Here is a 20,572-nt window from a genome sequence, read left to right as displayed (position 1 = left end):
AGAGTTTTTTAATACTATTACTACTTCCATTTGACTCCATACAGAAGAGGGCCGTTCGGATTATTGATAATCTCATTCTCACGGATCGTTTGGAACCTTTGGATCTGCGGAGGGACTTCGCGTTTCTCTGTATTTTGTACAAGTATGTTCCACGGGTTGGTCGGCATTTGGGAAATTCCGTGCAATCCTCACCTCGCAAACTCCTCAATGCCTGAAGACAAAAGTCTTTAACCAGTGCATTCTCCCCGCTATGACCTACGGCGCGGAAACCTGGACACTGACGGGAGGGCTGGCCCATAAGTTAAGAGTCGCACAGCGGGCGATGGAGAGAGCTATGCTAGGTATTTCTCTAAGAGACAAAATCCGGAACGAAGAAATTCGACGGAGAACCAAAGTCGACGACATAGCTCTCAAAGCTAGCAGGCTGAAGTGGCAATGGGCCGGTCACATCTGTCGAGCCAGCGACGCCAGGTGGGGGAGGAAAGTCCTCGAATGGAGACCACGGATGGGTACAAGGAGCATGGGGCGTCCTCCAACCAGGTGGACTGACGACTTAGTGCGCACGGCTGGAAGTCGTTGGATGCGGAAGGCGGAGGACCGCATTATGTGGAAGGCATTGGGGAAGGCCTCTGTCCAGCAGTGGGCAGATAAAGGCTGATGATGATGATGATGATGATGTTCCACGGGGAGTGCTCTGAGGAGTTATTTGAGATGATTCCATCAGCTCGTTTTTACCATCGCACCGCCCGCCACCGGAGTAGAGATCATCCATACTACCTGGAGCCACTGCGTTCATCCACAGTGCGTTTCCAGATATCATTTTTGCCTCGTACCATCGGGCTTTCGATTAGGTTCCCGTCCACGGTGTTTCCCGAGTGCTATGACATGTCGTTCTTCAAACGAGGCTTGTGGAGAAAACGGTAGGCAGCGGCTTGGCAAGAACAGTGCTTCAGAAACGAACATCTTTCACGGCAGACGCGTATCTGGATGTGTCTCGTTGTCTAGTTAAAGTATTGAAGCCTACTTTACTACTACATAACGTTTACTAATTGCATTTAATTTACAATAATATAAACTAGCTTCAGCATTCGACCCTATAAACGAACGGGACATCTTTTGAAATAGAATACGCTATTTTATTACATTGATCATTAAAATTAAATTCGCTTAATAACTTAGAGCATAATTGAAAACCCGTTTTATATTTTAAGATTATGTCGACTATGTTTTTTTTATTTTTTATTGCTTAAATGGGTGAACGAGCTCACAGACCACCTGGTGTTAAGTGGTTACTGGAGCCCATAGACATCTACAAAGTAAACGACCGTCTGGTGTAGTGGTAAGTGACATGGTCACTACACAAGGGGGTCGCGGGTTCGAATCCCGCCAAGGGAAGATATTTGTATGATAAATATAAATGTCTTTTCCAGGGTTATGGATGTATATTAAATATATGTATGTGTATAATAATAATCTTACATTTATTTCCGTTATCTGGTACCTGTAACACAAGTTCTTTACGAACTTATCACGGGACCAGTTAACGTGGCGTGATTGTTAGTAAATATTTATTATTATTATTATTATTATTATTAAAATGCGCCACCCACCTTGAGATATAAGTTCTAAGATCTCAAGTTCAGTTACAACGGCTGCCCCACCCTTCAAACCGAAACGCATTACTGCTTCACGGCAAAAATAGGCAGGGTGGTGGTACCTACCCGTGCAGACTCACAAGAGGTCCTACCACCAGTAAAGAATGTAGAAAGTATGTAGGTACACTGGCCATGTTCAGTGCTATAACCTCTTTACCGAAGCATCAATAAGTATCTGCCTACTTCTTTAATCATCGCAATTTTGAAACAAGCTCAAGAGTTGTCGGTGTCGAATAAATTTTGTATAATGTAAACGTGATAACAATTTAAATTCCTCTGTAACGGGTCCGGAGCCGACAAAAACAACAAACAAACATGAAGGCACGCGATTGGCCCGGCGAGGGCGAGGCGGCGCCGCGGACATTCACGCCTCATACACGCAGTCTCGCTCACTCACTCAGTCCTTATCTTCCACTCCGCTGTGAGAGACGTCTCCCCTTTAAAATTTCGCACAAAAACAGTGATCAAACCACGTAACGACTGAAATATTCGCGCTAAACGATGCCTCGGCCGACACGTGAATCTTACGGTGATCAAAAACCACCTTTTTCATATATAGCCCTGACCGCGATGGCGATCTGGAGTTCCCCGGAGCGTATGCTGCCGCTGTCGGAGATCTACCGGTTCATCACGGATAGGTTCCCGTACTACCGGCGCAACACACAGCGCTGGCAGAACTCGCTGCGACACAACCTGTCCTTCAACGACTGCTTCGTGAAGGTGCCGCGCCGCCCCGACCGGCCCGGCAAGGGCGCGTACTGGACCCTGCATCCCCAGGCGTTTGACATGTTCGAAAATGGCTCCTTGCTTCGTCGGCGGAAACGTTTTAAGCTCCACAAAGGTGAAAAAGACAGCCTAAATGCAGAATTGGCAGCGCTCGCGAGCTTCAACAGAGCTTTCTTGGCGCGACAAGCAAGCGCTCCTCCAACACCAACGAATGCTTCTAGTGGTGGTCTGTATCCATCAGCGTCGACATACATGTCACGGTTGAGCCCAGAATCAACAGAAGCACCGGATACAGCAGCCTTATTACCTGTGGCACCTCGACCGAGAAGGGCGTTCACTATAGACGCGTTATTAGAGCCCGATCCTCGTCGCTCGTCGCCATCTCCGCCTCTGCAGCTACCGCCACTACAGCCTCACTGCCCCCTGCCCCTGCCGGCCCCGTACCTGCTCGCCGCGCAGAGATACCACGCAGAACTACTAGCGGGATTACAGCAATCTTGTCTACCACCTCTCTGGACATGGCGGGAATCAAATCAATTTTCACATTACACACTAAACTCATGAATGGTAAGAGATTAATTTTAAATTATGTTGCTATCTAATCCGGTAGCAAAACGGACGTACTAACCTGTATTAACATAAGATAATCGGCTTTAGAATTTCACCGAATAATTTATCACCATTAACACCAATTCGCAGAGACCGAACAGAAAAACACTATATGTCTTATTTTAGTATTATAGTGGTTTAATCAAGATATCCTTGTACATTATTATTAAATAAATATTGCATGCAACGGCCCCAAAATCAAAATTTCATCACCAAGTTAGAGGAGCCCCGTGAGCTCACACCTATTCCACGACGTTGACATAGCCTTCTAATGCTACCAGCTTAGGTATAAAAAAAATTCGTGCTTTCTGTCTTGTGGAAAAGAAAACACACATAAGTAGATCCACTAAGATCCATTACTAAAATTATTTTCGCAAAGAAATTGATTCGGAGCGGATATCGAACCAAGTGGTCTGATCAACTAAAAAGGCGATATATTTTTATCAATGATTATCTTTAATATTAATAGAGTCACGAAAACGCATTAAATTGTAAGGAATAACACAATTTACAATTCTTTTGATCGTGTGTTCCTTATTTCGTTACGATACCTTTGGCGTGGGTCTAAATTGTACCTTGAAGCCAAAAAAGATTCGTTTGGAATACATATTTATTTTAATAGATACTTGTTTGTTTAATTTTTTTTTTTTATTGCTTAGATGTGTGGACGAGCTCACAGCCCACCTGGTGTTAAGTGGTTACTGGAGCCCATAGACATCTACAACGCAAATGCGCCACACACCTTGAGATATAGTTCTAAGGTCTCAGTACAGTCACAACGGCTGCCCCACCCTTCAAACCGAAACGCATCACTGCTTCACGGCAGAAATAGGCGGGGCGGTGGTACCCACCCGTGCGGACTCACAAGAGGTCCTACCACCAGTAGAAATTATTCAAAATATTATCACAAACAGATGTTAATGAACTTAGAAAGTTGAACGCATAGATTGAGTCTAAATACTGTGGACGATGACCACATAGCCTTTAAAAAAAACTGTAAAATTTATCAACAAAATCAATTTTCAATATATTGCATGTCCGATATTTGCATTACATTGCGTATTATGAAGAAGCAATCAAACCTTTAGCAATCCAAATATACCTCTCAAGGCTGAACTAAACCGATCAAGCATTTATATTTTAACACTGAAAAAAACTTATTCTGCAATAGGACGAACCGATATGCATGGTCAAAAATTTATCATCTATATAGAATGCGTTTGAACCCGCAAAGAGTACTACTACAATCTAGTGACATTTTGCATTGTCAATTAAAAAATATAAGCTGTAAGATCTACTTGCTTAAGCCATTACTATCGCGATTTCTATGCCATCACCCACCTTGAGACATGAGGCGAAATATAAATTTTATTTTACAACGGGTATCACAACCCTTCAAACCAAAAAGTATCCTGCGTCGCGACATAAAAAAGCAGGTTGGTGGTACTCACTTTTAAGAGCATTGAGTACACGCCCAACCAGCAGTAAAAACAAATAGATCGTTGTGATTTACAAAAATACATGGATATTTTCTCTTCTTATTAAAAAAATGCACCCCTAATTTCAAAAAATTCTACGTGCATCTCATTCCACAAATGCCGAGTAAGCAACAAAGAATCATTTTACAGCATTTTACTGACATCGGGCATTTATTGAAAAATTATTAGTTTTGTATTCGTTATTTATTTTTAAAGAAAGTAAAAAAAATTTTTTTTTTAATATTCTGTAATATTTTTTTCAATAATGAACTGAAACTGTTATTCCTTTTCAAGGATGATGTCACATCAATAGCGGAGCCGTTACCTCGAAAAATGTTACCCTGTGACATAGCATTCCCCCCTTCTTACCCGTTACCCACGCCCGTTCAGATAAGATATGTATTTTCTATTTACGATCAAAGTACATTATTTCTGAAAACTGTTCGGATTGTTATACACCGCATTATTGATAAATAAATCTTAAAAGTGTTCAAGTAATTATTACCTTCATGCTTTGTGTTGAAATTAGAAAAGTCTTTTGAGGCTATTAATAAGATCACTACAAAACTGAAATTTTATTACATAAAATATAGGCTAACTGATCTGTATAGAATGAAGCCAATGATGACTTTATTTAAAGTCACACAAAGGTCAAATTTACTAGTTTCATGAGAATTGTAATTAGAGATTATTTAAAAAATTACCCAGCAACAAACAAAAGGTTTTTTTTCAATATTCCAACACCATATACGATTAAAGATTAAAAATACCTTGGACAACATGATGTAATACACTAATGTCCGAAAATACCATTTTAATTCTATAATAGACTATTTTAATTAAATACCATCTCTAAAAACCCAGAAATTAATGTAGTGAAAATAGATCTAGAATTTATTAGATATCAACAACAAGTTATATCTATCTAATCAAATTATCAAAATACAAGTTGCAATAAGTATTCAATGACATTCTAATCTTTCTGATGAAAAAAAAAATTGTGACTAATAGCTACATACGGTGATGCTCCAAAACGACCATTCCATTAATTAATTAATTCCATTCGATCTTATGATAATAGTTCACATAATGACTTTTCTATCCTTCAGACCAGAACACGAATAGTATTTCACGGCGAAATAGGTCTGTCGGTATTGCTGACCTTGCTTTACCGACTTATGTACTTTAAAAAAAAGTAGTGCATTTCATTGTTCTTCTCCAGTAAAAGAACTTATTAGCTACAAAATTATTTATCTATACTATTCCTTTTTTTAATATTATAAAGCTGAAGGGTTTGTTTGTTTGAACGCGCTAATCTCAGGAATTACTGGTCCGATTTGAAAAATTCTTTCAGTGTTAGATAGCCCATTTATCGAGGAAGACTTTAGACTATACCTATAACATCACGCTAAGACCAATGCAAGCGGAGCACCAATAAAGAATGTTTCAAAATCGGGGTTTTCTTTGGGCTTTTTAAACAACTAGAAGGATAGATAATCCACAAAGATATTATTAATAGGAATCGAATTTCATGATATCACTATTTAATTGGAATTGGCACTTTTATGGCATAGGTATTTTGTCACCGGGACACTTACCTTCTTCAGCATCTTACCCTCTCGGCTGCGGGAAAATATCAGTACATTAATTATCTATCGTTCACTTGGAGTAACTTGATAATAGACTATATTTAGATTATATATTTAGAGAATATATTTGCATCTAAATAATATGAATGTAGGTAGGTACATATGTGACATTTTTGACAACAATCTCTTTAAAATAAATAGATAAAAACTTAAGTATAATTTTCTCTTCAGTTTGTGAACCGCTTTTCTTTTCTTTATCTTGTTAACGAGCTTTATTGTTTGTTATCAATTTATATATATTTTTTTTCGAAATATCAAAAACAAAAGAAACAAAAAAATGCGGGAAAATTTGAAAATGCATTAGTAATTTGAAATGAGCAATTCGAATAGTTGCATAGTTTTCCTCTATTAAATTCTCTGATGTTAAAGTATAAGGCGTGATTTCAATGTATTTAATTTCAGTTTATTTATTTTTTATTAAAATTAGTCATATATTTCCTGTACTTACTATTCAAACTGGTCTCATTAGAAAATCAGAAGCTGGTGCTATTCTGAAAATTGCATTAAATATATGTCGAGTTCTCCCCTGCAGGAGTAGGTGTTTGCATCTTCCGACCGTAACAAATAAGGTTAATTCTAATAAAAAAGTAGACAAACAATTAATCAAATGATATCAAAAACTAATTATACAAGGTAGATGGCAACACTTACTGTGCTGCACTCATTATTGCGAAATGATTTTTGGTGCAATAGAAAATCAAAACACAAGGTCAAAAATAACACAATATATTAAAAGTTTGTATCTAACACAGCACAAAATACTTAACACCAAAATAACGTGCCTTAATAGTAAAATAAAATCAAAAAATAAATATACTCTTATTTTAATAATTATCTTAATTATTGTATAGGCATCGGTCGTTGATATGTTTGCAAATTTTCAAGTTAATCGTACGTCTTCATTACGTACCGGGATCCTTATCTCTTTCATATCATCTAATCTGAAAAGAATCAAGCAAAGCTATTAAAAACCCTGATAAAACGATGTTAGATTTCTTAATAAATGTGGTTTAAACAAACTGCAACGTTCAAGTTTTTGTCGATGCAATTCAACTGTAATTTTGAAAGAAAAACTGCAGCAATTGACTTTAAATTTGAGATAAAAAATTGTAACCTACATTATTCAGTTCTATTCTAAGCCTTTGCTATATTTAGCAACGGTCCGTTCAAAGTGCCAAAAATTGAAACTATTTTTTTTAAGAGTCGTCATCATCAATCACCCTTTCGAATAAATAAACGTAAAAAATATAAAATCAGCAAACACACCGAACCTTCATAATTTTTATACACTTACGAAGTAATTTTCTGTAGAAATTTCGATATAAATATGGGGGTTAATACCATGGTCTGAAAAATAAATCTGAATGTGCTTTATGAAATAAAGAAAATGTTAAACGATTTTGCGGTCTCATAGGGCGTAGCACGTAGAAGATAAGACGTATTGTAAATATGTTCGGGTAGACACTACCGCCTCGCCAATTTCTGCCACAAAACAGTCATGCGTTCTAATTTGAAGGGCGGGAAAGCCGTTACATAATAAAGTTGAGACTTCGAGGCTATCTCTAAAGATGGGCAGCGAAATTTATGTAGCGACATCTATAAACGTATTGATCAGTAAAAGCAAAAATGGTGGACCGTACTTGTCCAACCCAAAACTTTAAGAATAAAATCCGACATTAGTACTCACTAAACCTTTTATAAAAGTCGAAAATAGCTTTTTTTAAAAACCGATATCTTTATTTTTAATAAGTGATAAAAGCTTCTCTTTTTGGAAACTCACATTTTCATCTTGTTTACTCATTTCAGCAAAGACATTGTTATTTTATTTATATTTTTTGCTTGTGTTTGATGGTTAGCCGATATGGTTGTTATTGCTGAGAACACAGTTATGATGTTGCTTACAATAGAAACAATTAAGGAAATCTGATTAAAGCGAGATCTACAAAAAAAAAACACCTAACAAATTTAACTATTTCTTAAAAGCTTGAAAATCATACCTTTAAGTACTTGAAGTATTAATAACCTGAACAAACGCTAAATAATAATTAGATTCAATTTCGTAGTAAAGACAACATAACTGTTACTTACTGCTATTACTGGTGGTAGGACCTCATGTGAGTCCGCACAGGTAGGTACCACCCCGCCTATTTCTGCCGTGCAGCCGTTGTAAATATACTGAGACCTTAGAACTTATATCTCAAGGTGGGTGGCGCATTTGCGTTGTAAATGTATATGGGCTCCAGTAACCACTTAGCACCAGGTGGGCTGTGAGCTCCTCCACTCATCTAAGCAATAAGAAAAATATCTGTACCTTATATTCGCTATGCAAATTAAAAAAACTTTCGTTTAATTTTGCAGTATTAACTAACGAGTACAACTAGGGTAATTAAAATTTGATGAAACACAGTGTCTTAAAAATACAATAATGTTTTTTTCAATCCACTTACAACATTTCACTGGTTGAAGAAATCAAAATTAGACATGCTAAACGTAACTTTAAACAAGTTCTAAACTCGAAAAACATGTTTATAAAATTGTTGTTTAAAAAATATTTAAATTTACTTTTTTGTTCCACAGGAGCCAGTGTGTATATTAAGAAGATCTCAAGTAACTAATTATAAGGACCACATATGGACAGTTCGCTACGTAAATAGTATTAGATGTTAGAAATGTGACGTCGAACATTAGAGCCACGGGATCTTAGTTGTTTAAAGGTGAGTGAATCGAATGAAAACAAAATTTATCAAAATATTTATTTGCATTCTTATTAAATTGTTTTTTTTTTATGTAGAAAGTCTATGTATTTTAAAATCGTTCCTATGATTAATTTTTGTTTTATTTAATTACTAGCTTGTTATAACGATGTACATAAATTTAATAAAGTGTCTAGAATATGTGCTATAAATTATTATACTAGAAAAAAGAGAGATTGAGAGTGTAAAAGAGTAAACGTATATTTCTTAATGATAGTTCTTCTATATCCAGCAAATTTTCTACTTATGAGTTTTTGGGGAAGTTTTGCAATTCCTAAAAGCTATATTCAGTCAGTAAAGTCTTATGGAGATTCGGCGAAACTACAACAATGGCACTAGCATAACACTGTTTCCCTGATACCCGAACTGGCATGTGGTTTTTTTTCTCGCGGGGTCTCGACCTTTAGAATATAATTTTAAGTCAATTATAAAGACAAAGTCCATATCAATTTGAAATGTTTATGTAGAGTCATGGAGACGCTGTAAAGTATCATCGATCGATGTGTTTTCGAGTATTCTTTTGGCATACTCTAGTAAAAACGCTGTGAGCAGAAAATTTAATATTGATTTGATGATCGATGAATCTTTTAAGTTATAAAGTAACAGAAGTTGTACACATCTACAAAAAACACAATTCTCGTAGACAAACGTTAATGCCACTATCAGAGTTTTAAGACAAGCAAGTCGACTACGCTCACTAGTTATTTTCTTACAAATTTTACGTCATAATTAAAAGTTTAATTCTGTAATTATCAACATTTTGGAAATTGTAGTTTTCGTGGTAACCGATTTGTAAGTCGATATTTCTGTATTATTCAAACTAACTAACTAACTAACTAATGACGATTTTGTTTTTTTTTTTAAATATTAATCTACACTTACATATATTTATTAAAAATAACAAATATGAGATTGACCGAGAAATTACTTTTAATTATATCTCCGGCTCGAGAAAATCAGGAAAATAATTATTAATGAATTTCAATAAATGTTAATCTATTTCAATATAAACCCATAAAGTCTGTCACACATTTCCTCACTGTAGAAAACGCTTTGTTTCAGGAAACGGGTGACATTTTTGGGGCAAAACTCATTCGTCTAAGTTATTTGAATGACTGTTTAGGGCACCAATATAGTGACAGGAGAGGCGGCAGCGGGCTCCAGAATTAAAATTATAAAAATTCAATTATTTATATTCAAAAATTAAATTTAAATTTAAAACAACAATAACGTAATATATAATATGATTGTCCGAAGCTCGTCGAGAAAAACTTCTGTTGCGAATATTTATTAAATTAACTTTTGAATAATAATAAAACAAGGAGTCATTGTTACTGGAGTTATGTAATAAAAGAGCACTTCAGTATTAAAATTCGAAAATAATAATCGAAAATACATTTTAACGATTCATCAGATGCATTCATCAAGAACTTAATAATCGTGGCCACTGATTATTCCTCCGAACCAGGAACTATGTGTTGGCAATCTCAGCTTCTTACAGCAGGCGGGTTCGCTCTTTGACTTTTTTTAAATTTTTTTTTATTGCTTAGGTTGATGGACGAGCTCACAGCCCACCTGGTATTAAGTGGTTACTGGAGCCCATAGACATCTACAACGTAAATGCGCCATCCACCTTGAGTACGTATTTCATTAGAAAAATTGGTACCCGCCTGCGGGATTCGAACACCGGTGCATCGCTACATACGAATGCACCGGACGTCTTATCCTTTAGGCCACGACGATTATAACTGACTCTTGACTAAGTTTCCGCGAAGTGATCATGCCTCTTACAAGTTTAAGTATTATTTCACATACTTACGGACTTATTGATAAATATTTATTAAATTAAACTACCCGCTGTCGCTTCAGTAGTCAATGTAGGCGCTTACATAAATGAATGTTCGCTATATTGTAGACTTTATTTGTTGAACTGTGATATCTTAGTGTAAGCATTAAATTCGTGTTTGTAAATATGTAAAATTAAATAAATTATTTCATTTAGATAAATTATAAAACTAGTAACTTATTAAATGTATGTTCGTAGAAAAAGAAAAATATAGTAAATTACGTTGACCGTTTTCATTGTTTTATTTATTAACTTATTTAAACGAATCTCATATCTCATTGAAGGCCATTTATGTGTCCTATTTATACCCACTAATATCACAACGTGATTACCGCTACCAACTTTGAGATAAAATATCAAAGTTTTTGAAACATCACAACTTAGACGTCATATCTATATATTAATACGTGAAGCAAAAACTTTGTATCCCTTTTTACGAAAATTGCGCGGACGGAGGAGTATGAAATTTTCCACACTTATAGAGAATATAGAGAAGAAGTGCACAATGCTATTTTTTTTTTTAAATAATGCATAAAAGATACATTAAATCAATAAAGAAAACATTACACACACTACATACCATGTATTTGACGCACACACGCATGCATACTATCTATTGTCAAACTTTTGTTCTTGACGTCTGTTGTCAAATTGAGAATAGATTAAATATCGTTTGTCTTTGTTAATATTTTAGAAATTTGTGATTATAGAAGTATAAAATACAATCATAATAGTGTACAAACTTACAATTCCAATTAATTATAGTCGAATTTCGACTACTGCGGGACCTCTAGTTTTAATAATTTTGCGTTAAATTATTCCCATTTCGCATTTAAAAATTCCCATTTTTATTTTAACAGCAAATAATAGACACCAACAAACTACAAATAATAACTTTAGTACAAGTATGGATAGTCCGATTGAAAAAGATAGGTATTCGAAATAATGGTCTAAATATGTTTAATAATACGGCTGGTATACCTAACGTTGGATTTTTATCACATAACCAAGAACACCTCGGGTCGTTTTGAACGTGTACCAATCCTACGCTGCATGCTTCCGAAATCCATTATGACCGCCAAAAGGGCTCTTCCTGACTCCGAAGCTAGTGACTTGAAGCACCTTCTTTTTCGTAAAAACACCGGGAATGCTATGGCCAACTTCACTTGACTGTTCTGATTACACGCAATATCATCCTCGCTTCAGGCTTATCTCTTAAGAAGTGAAGAATTGCAACCGTTAATGTAATATACTCTACTGAGTTTCTTACCAGGATTAAGATTGATATGATCTAAAGAGAGTTTTCGAATCAGTCAATCCAAGCAAATGAGATGGCAGCCGTTCGCTTTGAAGCTTAAAGTTGAAGTCTCAATTGCGTAGTACTAACTAACACCTTGGAAATGATACGTTCCAATTACGTGCCAATAGTCTCCGAGAGTCACCAGAGGCTCTTCTTCAAACCGAACCTAGAAGACATCCTTGCCTTAAACAAGCCGATGTCCATGAACGACTTTGACCAAAAAACTGGTGGTAGGACCTCTTGTGAGTCTGCGCGGGTAGGTACCACCACCCTGCCTATTTTTGCCGTGAAGCAGTAATGCGTTTCGGTTTGAAGAGTGGGGCAGCCGTTGCAACTATACTTGAGACTTTAGAAATTATATCTCAAGGTACAAGGCGCATTTACGTTATAGATGTCTATGGGCTCCAGTAACCACATAACACCAGGTGGACTGTGAGCTCGTCTAGCCATCTAAGCAATAAAAATAAATAAAAAAAACGTCATTTCCCATCACTTATCAACAAGAAAATGTGCTAATAGTAGCTTCAAAAATGCCAATCTACAATGGACCGATTTGTGCCCATTGCGGTTCATGACACACAGTAATAACAGAATAAAATCACACGAAATTAAAAACACCTCAATTTCGAGACAATTAAAAAAACAGGCAAAATCTCAGTCACGACGCAGAGCTCGACTATTCAGTTTATCCTTACTTTTTGGGTACATTAAATATTGTAAAATTTACATTACAACATTTCTCCATATTGTTCCGCAGTGGTGCCACAATGGATAATGCGATAGTAATTGCTTTGGCGACGTGAATTACGAGTTCCATCATTTTCTGATTAGTTACAGTCAACCCTATTGAAATGAGTTTAATTTTCATATATTTTTTGTGACCTCATTGTTGTCGTTTTGTACTTTTGAGAAGGTAGTTACAAAACAATTTTAAAGATTGTCGCATCGTCTTACGTAGTCAATATTTAATAAAGCCAAACTTGTAATTATTTTATTTATGTTTATTCTTTTATCTTTACGTCACTAGAAGGTAGACAATGAACGGATCACATAATGTGAAGTGGTTGCCGGAGACCCAATATGTGTAATACAATATGAGTCGCTCACTATGAGATAAGATACCGAAATCTCAACTGTATTTTATTATTATGTAACGATAATTGCACCTTTGAAATGCATCATTACCTTATTGTGTACAAAAAATTGCCTTAAGTTTCTTCACAAGTAGGAAATCCGGCTGGTTTCACCGTCCTGCCTGTTTTAGCATGCGTCCTATGCGTCCCAGATGGCAAAGTTAATTTAACTTTGTTTAAAATTGAAGCTTCGATTTCATTACTTTAGTTAGGGCAACCTTTCCCAAAGTGAAAACTCCCTCTTGTGGGCGCTGCAGGCCTAAAGGGGGGCGGTAAGAGACACATAAAATGGGTGCGTTGTATAGAGGCTTAAGAAGCGATTTGTAATTTCATCTAGAAGGACACCGACTGAGCTCTCGCTATAGTGAATTTTAAGTAGGTGAAAAAACGGGGACGCTAAAAAATTATTTATTCTCAAAGTGACCAGTACACAAAATAAGTTTGGGAGCCCCTGCTTTAGGTGATTGCCAACATTCACGTTGATGTATGCGTCGGCATCGGTGACCGGTTGACAAACACCTCCCGCCAACGGAGCAGAGTTCATCCATATAATCTGGAACCGCTGCGTTCATCGACAGTGTGCTTCCAAAGATCTTTTCTGCCACGTACCATCCGGCTTTGGAATGAACTCCCCTCTACAGTGTTTCCCGAGCGCTATGACATGTCCTTCTTTAAACGAGGTTTGCGGAGAGTACTTAATGGTGGCAGCAGCTTGGCTCTGGTTCTGGCATCGCTGACGTCCATGAACGACGGTAACCACTTACCATTAGGTGGGCCGTATGCTCGTCTGCCTAAAAAGGCAATAAAAAAATAAAAATAAAAACTGTTTAACCAACCTTAGTTTCCAAAAAGTGTGGTTCAATGATACTTCGAACTTGAAATCCGTACCAAATAGTGACACTAACTAATTTATGTGTATTATCTACGAGTGACACGTTGTGCATTGGTTGTTCGACAATCATATGTGGTGGTTTTGGCGATTCCAAATTCATCAAGCTAAAAATATTCTTCATTGCTCAGATTAATTTTACTCGAATTATCCATTAATTTTGTAATTCATAATATTTTTTCAGGGTTGCCAATAATGTTCCGCAAAAATGGCGGTAAATTCAAATTTTACGTTAACTTTGGGACACTCTTTATTAATTCTGACGTTTCGAATATTTAATACAGTTTTCGTGGTCACGAACGACTGTTAATACTTATTGATTAGAATATGTCGGACGTTCGGGTCGTCTGCTGTCTGTTAGTAAATAATTCGTGACATCACAAGAATTTTCTAATCATTCACATAATGGAAGCTTCAACAGTCAGCGACCATTTACAATTCGAATTAGTATCCGCAGGGCATTTCCAGTATTAAATATTTAATTAAAAAATCGTCGTAATGCGACTGTCACTATTTCTTTGTGGGCGCCGACGCATCAGTAGCAAATTGCCACTAAAAAATTCTTGTTGAGAGCACATCGATATTAGTGTCAATTCTGAACGAAAAATACAAAATTATAATCTATTTTAGAAGCTAATCAACGTCTCACACGATCTCCGATGGTAAACGAGAGACGATAACAGTGATACACGATCTGTGGACATGATAGAAATGCATCGTAAACCATGCGTTTAGAATGATACCCATTTTTATTTTCAAAGTTAAGAGATGACAGGCCATTTGCTATTATTATATTTCATTAGCATTTCAGCTATGTTAAGCGGTAGTCGGAAGCGATAGAAAGGAAAATTTCCCTTCGATTTTGTCTCACTTGCGACAGCATATCAATCAACTAGAGCTTAGTTTACAGATGCTCTGTAGTCTAAACTTCATGATGAACATTTCGTACAATTTACTTATAATATTAAAATTAAACGGTATTAAAAAAACCTCTTCGCAATTCGAGTACAAAAGAAAACTAATCTATAGACATATTCAAAAACAAGCACAACACACTTATATGCTTCCACTAATGAATTAACTATTACAGTTCAATGAAAACACGCCGAAAACAGTCAAACTTTTTTTCAGCAATACTGTTTGGTTGTTTTTCACTCCCACTATCAACTTGCGGGCTGGTTTTTCAATTGTTAGAGTAACCATTTACACTGATTTTTAAAGATAACAAATTAAAAAGTACTTTTCTATGATTGAATGAATTTATTTATTATTACTCTTACATTCAGACGGGATATACAAGTTGCTTATTTGTACAATTACATTATATACAATAACATACATAATTATACAATAACATTGTACAATTATTCTTTTTTTTTTCTATTTTATTCCGAATGCAATAAAGAATAAATGAAAAATGACTTAATTAATCACTTAATCACACAATTACATATTTTTACTATTATTTGGTACGAGCATGTATCCCCGATTTATTCCCGACTTAAGACAAATAAAAACTTTAATACAAATTGGTTGGCCATTGTGTAGCTTAGCAGGCATAAAAGACGCACAAAGTCAACAATCCTGTATATGTTTTGATCATATATGTACATAAATAGATTATATTATTCATTGGTGTATTTTAAATCAAAAACAATAAAAGTATAGTTTTAATGGGTACCTAAGCCTCGTGTAATTGTTAAAGCGACTCCTTTATATCTAAGACATTGAATGGGAACAAAGCTTAGGGTCATAAAACATGGTGAGTCAAGGCGGAGCGTCGCCAGCGTCCGACAAACGATATGTCACGGCACGTAGTACAATGCAAACAGTCGGCGTTTGTGTCGGCGTGTGTGATGCTCTGTGCTGGTGTCACAACACTAGCGGCCGGCACTGCCACTCGGCGCCGCGACTAATCGCACCACAAAGCATCTCGGTCCGCTATGCCAAAAGCGCCGAATGAAAGCTTCGTCGTGGTGACAAAGCCTTTGTGCGCGGGCGGTCGTCTCTTGCTTATTCAACTCGCAACACAACTGCGCAGTCCAACAATCGTTTTAAACTCAAAATCAAACATTCTAAATCAACACCGAACCCTTTTCTATATCAACAGTTAATCAAATAAATATCCAAATAAACGATCAAATATCCGTATGTTTAAAAAAGTACACTGATTTCATAATTTGTTCATATCATTACCATTTTTTTATTCAATTTGCTCTACAAGTCAGAGATATTAGAGTGGTATCAAGATTCGTAACACGGGTAGTGTTGCCTATCAGTCACAGTTATCTCTGAGAAGCATCGCCGAACCATTCGCAAATCGACCTCAATCAACTGTTGTAGATTTTTTATCGACTATTCTTCATTAGATGCAACGTCTGATCTGCCGCTTTCAATTGAAACAATATTTTAATGCTTTGCCGGCATAAGGCTAAAATAAAACGGTAGATCCATAAACATTCCACATTTATATTCGACCTCTGATGGCTCCGTCGGTCGGACGTTTCCTCTTTTGCATTCCCACATATAGATGCATCTCTTTCTGACTGCGCCGCATCGTCTGCTGGATCCGCGCCTCCCTGTTAAAAGATCCGAGAGGGAGATAAAAATTGTATGGCTCATAATGTTTTAACAGTCTCGTTTGAGCGCATCAAGCCGAGGTCCAATTTAATTTTCCCGCTCGGGTCAGTAATAATTGCTTTGATTCGTTCTATGCAGCTAGGCATCGGCGGGCTCAGAAGCCGGTCCGTATGTTTCAGATTCACTAGTAATAATCGATTCCTGTTAATTGATTTTCTATACAGACACATCTGACATTCTTACAGTCAAGAGCATAAAGTATATAGGTAAATGAGTATACTTTTTATTGATCCTCATAACAAAAACTTTTTATATTTTTTTATTTATTGCTTAGATGGACGAGCTCACAGCCCACCTGATGTTAAGTGGTTACTGGAACCCATAGACATCTACAACGTAAATGCGCCACCCACCTCGAGATATAAGTTCTAAGGTCTCAGTATAGTTACAACGGCTACCCCACCCTTCGAACCGAAACGCATTACTGCTTCACGGCGGAAATAGGCGGGGTCGTGGTACCTACAAGTGTGGACTCCCAAGAGGTTCTACCACCAGTAATTACGCAAATTATAATTTTGCGGGTTTCATTTTTATTACACGATGTTATTCCTTCACCGTGGAAGTCAAACGTTAACATTTGTTGAGTACGTATTTCATTAGAAAAATTGGTACCCGCCAGCGGGATTCGAACACCGGTGCATCGCTTCATACGAATGCACCGGACGTCTTATCCTTTAGGCCACGACGACTTAATATTTACCCCTATTTATTTATATGTTTATTAAAAAAGTAATCTATCTACATATGCATAGATATTGTAAATAGTAAATTCAAATGAAGGAAGGACACCTTCAATTGACCGCGTTAAATGTCTTATACATATAACGTACCGCATAAACAAATAGAAACAAAATAAATAACTTACATCAAATTGTTTCGTTGTGCTACATTGAAAAATTCAACAAAAACATAAACTGTATTGTGCAAGATGTTTGCACTGTTTAATATTAAAGTTGTGTTTTTTTCCTCAAATGTATATTAATAAAACGAATTTAGCGATGTTATTATCTCGCATACAACGATTGGTCACAGCCGTTCACAATGGCAGCCGAACATCGGGCCGCCACCTACATCGGGGCAAACGTCTGTCGGCGCGGTACAAAGCTTCACCTCGTATACAAATAAATAACATCGGAACAACAAATATTTTAATAACCAAGTCTAAAGAATTGTTCATCGTTCACCGAGAAGTATGCGTGACACGTTCGCGCTCGCCGAATGTAACCCACCTGCTCTCGCACCGAGAACTGACCAAACTGATCATAAAATCAATGACCGTAAGGGAGATAATCCTATAAATGTCCAGCAAATGTGTGGAACGCTATTAATGATCAATGTCACCAACGGATCTAGCGCGTCCAATGCTGCTTTCTTTCTAAATACAAACTTTTATTGCAACTGAACGATATACGACTTAGCTGATGTGTAATTGAAAAGGTACGCGTGAAATTTAGCAGATGCTTTACCATAAAGTGAATGGTTTTGTCCGAAGATACTGCATTTTACATGCACTGTTGCAATCCAATACAATATTTTTGACTGCCTTAGTTTGGTTTACCGTATTTTACATAAAAGCGACTCTTCGTTGTACTTTCATTGACGCAGTAGTGTATTTATTATTCTATTTAAAAATTTAATTGAATCTGGATGATCAGTACAGTTAGTTCTCAGGAATTGGTATCATACCATCAGTAGGTTCAATAAATGAATAGAAAATGTAATGCGCAATGGACACGGAAAATACTTTGTAATTTGTATTATTTTCTTACTCCCAACCAGAATATATGTATGCTTACAAATATTTTAGCAGACACATAGGCGCCTTATCAACGTTCCGTATACAAAATACTCTGGAAAAAAATGGTTTAAATAAGAACGTGATTTTCAAACAGTATTTAATTAAAAAATTTGTCCGAAAAGTTGAATTTCGTAATATCAAGATCGCACGCAATGTACCTAATTAATATATGAATAATTAGTTCTATTTATTGTACGGATGAAGGTACGAGCTGATCGCCTAACTGGTGTAAAGCGGTTACTAGAAGCCAATAGACATCACACCTAACCTAATCATCAGCTCGCTGAGTTTCTCGCCGGATCTTCTTAGCGGATCGCGATTCCGATCCGGTAGTAGATTCATTCGCGAAGCAGCTACTCTTGAGTTGTTAGGTCTCCTTTGGAGGCGCTCGGGTAGCTGTTAGCAAATCCCACACCTCCTGACTGAGCTCTTGCTCGCCTACCTTTCCTGGTAAAACTGGAAAGGCCTCTGGGCCACCAGTAATCTCTAAAACATAAAAAAATAGGTTTGATGATAGCACTTATCCTTTGTGGGCTAACAAAACTACGTGAAACTTAATTTGCTTCACATATCCGATGCTTTGGTTTAATTAAGGTATGTCCTCAACCGTCTCATGTGACGCACCCCTATAGCGCCTTCTAGTGTCATACTTTTTTTTTATTGCTGAGATGGGTGGACGAGCTCACGGCCCACCTGGTGTTAATGGTTACTGGAGCCCATAGACATCTACAACGTAAATGCGGACCTTCCTTGAGATATAAGTTCTAAGGTCTCAAGTATAGTTAAGTTAGTTGTTGAATATTAGTTATTATATTACAATATGAGTCTCAAGTTAGTTGAATATGCACGTATCAAATTTCTATTTTATTTGTACCCGACTTCGTTCTATGCCAGCCTTAGATCTCCAACTGGATTTAATGTTCTTATAAACAGTTTTCCACCGTTTCCCGAAAGAAAATAAAAGAGGAAATTTAATACATATAATAAATTGGAATCTCGAAGCGTTATTGATTAAGACCGAATTTCTACTACTGGGCGAAAATTAAAAAGCCTGTACAATTAATATATTACTGAATTAGTACAAATACAAATTAAAGGTTAAAGCACACTTGCGATAACTTCACTTGAATCACTAGTAGTCGCTACCAGCAATCTGCTGTTTCTGCTGCAAATACTTATTTAATTAGGCTTCTTCAAAATGCAGTGTGCCCTTTACTGTTTTTTGACTTCGAGGTTAGCGGCGGCATATTTGTTTTATATATGGAATTTAATTACTACTTAAGAACAAATGAAAGTGTTTCTCAAATACTCCTCTCTTCAGTTATACATAATATAAGTTTACCTTTTTCCAGGGCAAAGAACATTAAACGCTTTGTTAGACATAGAGGAAAAAGGAACAAACATAAAAATCAAATCAACGAAAGACTTAAAAAAGACCACAACAAAACATAATAGGTTCGCTTACTTACCAATGGATTACTCAAAAGCATTCGCTTTCATCTCGCAAACTTTAACGCGTCTTTTTGGGGCCCAAATCCATCAATTCTCATGATGGATGGACCTTTTGGACCGGGGTCCTGCAATCGAAATTCAAATTCGCTAAATCTTCCCACACGGCATCGACGAAAACAGGTCGGGTCGTTAACGGAGTACGCAGGCGAAGGCTGTCTTCTTTTTTTTGTTCGAAGCGGAGATATTCGCCCCGAAGCATGATGTGGGGCTAGAGGGGAGCGGGACGCGGGCAGAGATGCGTCGGCGCAGACGCACGGGCAGCAGGGGCGTGATTACAGGGCTGTGCGCGCCTAATCACTCCCGCTACACGACTCCACAGACAAGACTCCGGTACGACAACAAGAAAGTTACACTCCACAAAAATTGTTACAGAAAATGAAAACATGTCTTCAAACTATTTAAACTTTTTTTTGTATTATTTTTTATACCTTTTATTAAATCAGTTCATTTCGTCGGTTTTAAATTAAATTCTTGTACTAGAAAGTAATGTATTAATTATCAAAATAAAGATGTAAGAATAAACACTCTTAAACTAGACAAGTTTCTTATCATACGGACGCTGCTAAATTTAATTTAATCTCACG

General features: G+C 36.6%; 1 protein-coding gene and 1 long non-coding RNA gene across 3 annotated transcripts; one reads left to right on the top strand and one right to left on the bottom strand.

Annotated features, from left to right (window-relative positions):
* The first annotated feature begins 2,053 nt into the window (after window positions 1–2,053).
* LOC101740878 (fork head domain-containing protein FD4) lies at window positions 2,054–10,948 on the top strand. 2 transcript variants are annotated; one of them, XR_005244740.2, is made up of 3 exons: window positions 2,054–2,948; window positions 8,695–8,831; window positions 9,933–10,948. XR_005244740.2 is itself a non-coding variant. In XM_038011317.2 (2 exons), exon 1 carries the CDS (start codon window positions 2,157–2,159, stop codon window positions 2,943–2,945), a length of 789 nt encoding a protein of 262 aa, XP_037867245.1. In that variant the 5' UTR covers window positions 2,054–2,156; the 3' UTR covers window positions 2,946–2,948; window positions 8,695–10,948. The 2 variants fall into 2 exon arrangements, 1 of the variants encoding a protein (XP_037867245.1); XM_038011317.2 differs by having other exon boundaries at window positions 8,695–10,948.
* Window positions 10,949–15,278: 4,330 nt separating this feature from the next.
* On the bottom strand, window positions 15,279–20,338 carry LOC134198950 (uncharacterized). Its single transcript, XR_009973249.1, has 2 exons — window positions 17,544–20,338; window positions 15,279–16,617 (listed from the first exon to the last, which is right to left on the bottom strand). It is a non-coding gene; the product is annotated as an uncharacterized LOC134198950 (long non-coding RNA).
* Between the last annotated feature and the right edge of the window lie 234 nt (window positions 20,339–20,572).

Source organism: Bombyx mori, chromosome 5 (genome assembly GCF_030269925.1).
Source record: "Bombyx mori chromosome 5, ASM3026992v2".
Classification (NCBI taxonomy): Eukaryota; Metazoa; Arthropoda; class Insecta; order Lepidoptera; family Bombycidae; genus Bombyx; species Bombyx mori.
Note: the sequence above shows the minus strand (reverse complement) of the source record. Positions and strands in the feature narration are given on the sequence as shown.